Source organism: Pterocles gutturalis, unplaced genomic scaffold (assembly GCF_000699245.1).
Source record: "Pterocles gutturalis isolate BGI_N339 unplaced genomic scaffold, ASM69924v1 scaffold47782, whole genome shotgun sequence".
NCBI classification, from domain to species: domain Eukaryota; kingdom Metazoa; phylum Chordata; class Aves; order Pterocliformes; family Pteroclidae; genus Pterocles; species Pterocles gutturalis.
The window spans coordinates 5,680-9,923 of record NW_010114569.1 but is presented as its reverse complement, the minus strand read 5'-3'; the positions used below and the strand labels follow the sequence as shown (position 1 = coordinate 9,923).

At 51.6% G+C, this 4,244-nt stretch overlaps 1 protein-coding gene across 1 annotated transcript in view; it reads right to left on the bottom strand.

Annotated features, from left to right (window-relative positions):
- The window catches only part of LOC104462773 (carbonic anhydrase 9-like), a gene marked incomplete at its 5' end in the record, with an annotated part of 8,769 nt that extends 5,246 nt beyond the window's left edge, over positions 1–3,523 (bottom strand). The window contains 2 exons of the mRNA XM_010074858.1: positions 2,088–2,258; positions 3,494–3,523. Of these exons, the coding sequence (XP_010073160.1) occupies positions 2,088–2,258; positions 3,494–3,523 (201 nt within the window). The remainder of the gene's footprint in view (positions 1–2,087; positions 2,259–3,493) is intronic.
- Between the last annotated feature and the right edge of the window lie 721 nt (positions 3,524–4,244).

Here is a 4,244-nt window from a genome sequence, read left to right as displayed (position 1 = left end):
TCTCCGGGGCTTGTGGAAATTGGTCACAACAAACAAACTTGCTTTCCATATTTCATGAAGATATGGGCGAGTCTATACCCAGAGCTGTGCCAATGCAGCAGAGTTCAACTTTTGACTTCAGGTTGTAGGACAGCCCAGTAAATACATCCACTCCAAAAAATAGCTGCTATGAAAATGCTGGAAAGTGAATAGCCCCTCTGCAGAGAGTCCTAGGGGCCAGCTACAAGACAAATGCTATCCAAAAACTTATTGAATAAGTGAGAATAATATAAAGAGACAGTGGACAAAATCCATGGAGAAAGATACTGGCAGAGTGGTGAACACCTACAAGAGCAGGACTGTTGGACAGAGAGAGCTGCACCACCTGGATTGCTGCAAGCTTTCAAATAAATCAGCCTGTGAGTGTCTGATAGCACTGGAGCTGGTGGCACAGAAGCATTAAATCTCTTGAAAGCATTTAGAGCTAAAATTTTGCCTCTCTGAGTATGGTACATACATATTTGATTTTGCCTTTTACTTTAATGTGGTTTAGACAGCTATCTTGGATTTATGCAGCAGTGTGGCAAATCTAAAAGTTGAGCTACCGGGACATGCGGCAGAAGTATCAGGAACATCCTGGACCCTGCGAAAGGCTGTCATATCCTTCTATACACCTTTCCCTCATATTTAATGTGAACTGTTTTCTTTCCTCCTTCTTTATAGGTGAAGTGTCCCTTAGTCAGATTTAGGGCACAGATTCGGGATTAACCACGTAACAGGGCTGTGATGAGTCATTTGTCCTCTCCCATGTTCCCTGCTACTGGGTTCAGAGATATAAAACTCAAATACTGGAAGTGGGAGACTGCTCCCTTCCTGGGATTTTATCTGCTTTTACATTTCTTTTGTATATCTAAATCATTGCATTGCTTCTACTAGCTACCCGAGTAATTTCAGGCCCTTGAAAAAGCTTACACAGCATATACACTTTATTTTACAAAAGGGAGTAGCTGTACAAATATCTTACTGGATGTGCAACTTTTTATTTATTTATGGATTTTCACAAAGCAGAGTGGTAGCTGCCAGAGTAAAAAAGGCATCTTAAAAGCATGTGAGAAGCTACTTCACACCCCCCCACCATAAAAATGCTCTGACTGCTTTTCTAAACACCAAGCAACACCAAATGCCAGGGTGTCTCTAAAATAGCAACTACTGAGCTCAACTAGTTTAACTCTGCAGGCACGCTAGGGCAAGAGGCCATAATATAAAGCTCTGTGCATGCACTGCGCGGCTGATCTGACCATGCACAGCGGGTCCAACCTGTTGAGTTTGCTGTACACACAGGTCAGCTCCATCTTGCTAGCTGCCAGAGCAAGGAGGTGTCTTATCACACAGTCAGCAAGTTTTTACATCCTGTTCTTCACTGCCTTTTCTTAGCTTAGGGACTGGCAGACACCAGTGTGCACAAAACACGCAGTTTGCTCCCAGAAACAGCTGGTAGTAACCAGGACCCACCTTCCCCAGCTGTGGGGTGGTGAGCAAGGAGATGTGCTTTTACTCCATATCTTGCATGGTGAGACCGATCCTAAAATAATGTGAATAAGTTGTGTCCAGACTTTCCAAAAAGTGTTCTAAAATTGGAGAAGGGAAACAAAAGACCCATAAAAATTTCTTAAGATCTTGAGGCAGCATCCTGAAGCAGACTTAAATAAGTTGGGCAATGTTGTGTCCTAAAAGACTGAGGTAGGACTGATGTCCTCTGAAAGTGAAATGCAGGGGAGGAACCAGTGGCTGCAAACCTGCATCAGAAACACCAAGGACACAATTTTAAAGGAAATGTGGGTTTTAACAAATTCCTGGAGTCAGCTCCCAAAGGCAATGAGTGGGGAGTTTTGCTGGTTTCTCCCCTCCAGCCAGGAAAGCACATGGACCTGTAAAGCCTCAACAGCCCAATGCTTCCCTTTTAGTCTTGAAGGCAACATGACTGCAGCCTGCAAGAGAATCCTCTTCCCAGAGTCCAGGTGAAGGATGTCAGAGAAGCCTGGTCCTGCTGGGAGAGGCTGAGCAGGCTCTGCTTGTGCTCTAGCCCCTGCCAGTGCCTTTGTACCCACCTGTGTGCCCATTGTTCGTCAGCCTGAGCTTCTCATTGGCAGGCAGACTGTAGCCAGAGAGCTGGATCGGCCTCAGCTGGGGGCTGACGATGGTCTTGGCCATGTCAATGTTGATGGGTGACTGCATGGTGCCTGCGCAGTCCGGGTAGTCCACACCCCAGTGCTCCAGGTCTGGTACAAGGAGGAATGGAGGGAGTGTCAGTGAGACTGCCTGGGGAAGGAGCCCACCAGAAAGGAGGTTAGGTAGGTGGTGGGGAAGGGGACAGACTCTGGCCAGGGAACAAGCTATGCATACAAGGTTAGTTTCCACCAAGTTAGCTCAGGAGCAGCTCTGTGCCACCATGTGACTGCATGCAGCTCTATCAGGAAAGGTCTCAGAGTGCAGTAAGCTGCCAGGAAAGTCTATTTTTGGGGTGTTTGGGAAAAGCGCGAGAAGATCATTTACAAGTGGACTTGGCAAGCTGAGGAGCTGCTGCTCTGCAGCTCATCACACGCTTGCTGCCTTGCACAGCCTGGCAGGTACTGACCCACTGCTTTGCCCATGCTGCTACTCAAGCAAGGCACCGTAGTGCTGCTGGGATCACACAAGCCCACAGCCACAGGTCTGACAGGCTCCCAGCTATTAGCTGCACCAGTACAGCCCTGCAAAGGGCAGCTCACACCGCTGGGGTGGATGCTTGAACAGCCACGTCTCCCCAGAGCCGTAGCTGGGATAAGCACGGTGGATGCCCCAGAAACCTCCCCTTGCACTTCAGGGGACTGCTTCTAGCACATCTTGGACCAATGCAAATCCAGGCTTGCCCCCAGCCCAGCGCCTTGCCGGAGCCCCATAAGGATGGAGCTAGGCACCAGCAGCCAGCTCCTGGTCCCGAGCAGTGTGATGGTGCTGGGGCCTGGCCCATGACTGCAGTGGGCAGGGCATGTCTGTGCCACCAGTACAGTGCTGCCCATAGTGGGTGCTGCGGAGAAGCTCCCCAAACCATGATGGGAGGGCAGGGCCAGGCAGGACAGGGAGGGAGGGTGACAGAGGACAGAGGTGAGGACACAAGCTAATCCCTGGGCAGGTCAAAGTCCCAGCACAGGATGCAAGTCCAGCCTGGAGAGCCCAGCCTGCTTCCTCACTTCACAAGGGCTCAGGGGAGCTCCCCTTCAGGGAGGAGCTGTGCCCCAAGGGGTATCCCCCCACACCGGATGGGCTGGGGAAACCCGCGGCGGAGCCGCTGAAATTGGAACAACCCCTGGCTCTTCGACCCATCTGTGTCCAGGCTCGGGCACCGCTGAGGTGCCAGGGTCAGGCAGGAGGGAAGGGTGAGCTGTGGCGTGCGCACAAGAGCCCTGCAATCATTAACCACAGCTGGCACAGGCCCAGGGTAGGAAAAAAGTAGGAGTAACTGCAGGGTATTTACCTTCATAGCTCCAGTGACTGTGTCTGGGACCTTGAAAAAAAGAGTAAAAAAACCACATGAATGGAAGGGAAAGGTTGGCAGTAAAACACACCCCTGCCAGGCAGCGCTCCCAACCCCGACAGCAGGTCTCCAGCCTCCCACCACCCTCAATCCCCCTCCCTACCTTCACTTTGTCTCTCCTCCTACTGCCCCAGCAAGGGGGTACTCCCACAGGGCACTGCCTCCTTTGAACAGGGCTAGGTCCCCTGCAGTTGTCAGCCAGAGGGAAAACCCCAGGGCTTGACGCTTTGTTACCATCCTTACAATGGAAAAAATCAGAGATGCTGGCTTCGGTCACTGAGCAGCTGCACCAGTGCTCTCGCAGCTACTCTGGAGCAGCCAAAACCTCCCACTGTCCCAAGACAAAGCACTTAAGGAGGCAGGTCTGCAGCTTCCCTGCTCAGGCTCTGTAAGCAAGAGCAGCCGTGGAAACAGCTGTCCTGGTGGCACTCCTGCAATGCTGAAGGGCTGGAGGGGGTGTGCGGGAGAGGAGCGAGTTTGGGCAGTGAGCTGCATTGCACCATGCAGACATCCTCCTCACACCGGGGAAAGGAGCAGCCCTGGGACTCACAGAGAGGAAGAAAACACGCACCAAAACCTTGCTTTCCTCATCAGCAAGTGCCCCTACCATGGGGGCAGGCTGCCACAGGAAAATGTGTCAGGCCAAACACCCAGCTCCCATTCTAGCAGTCCCCTACTCACCCACCCACCC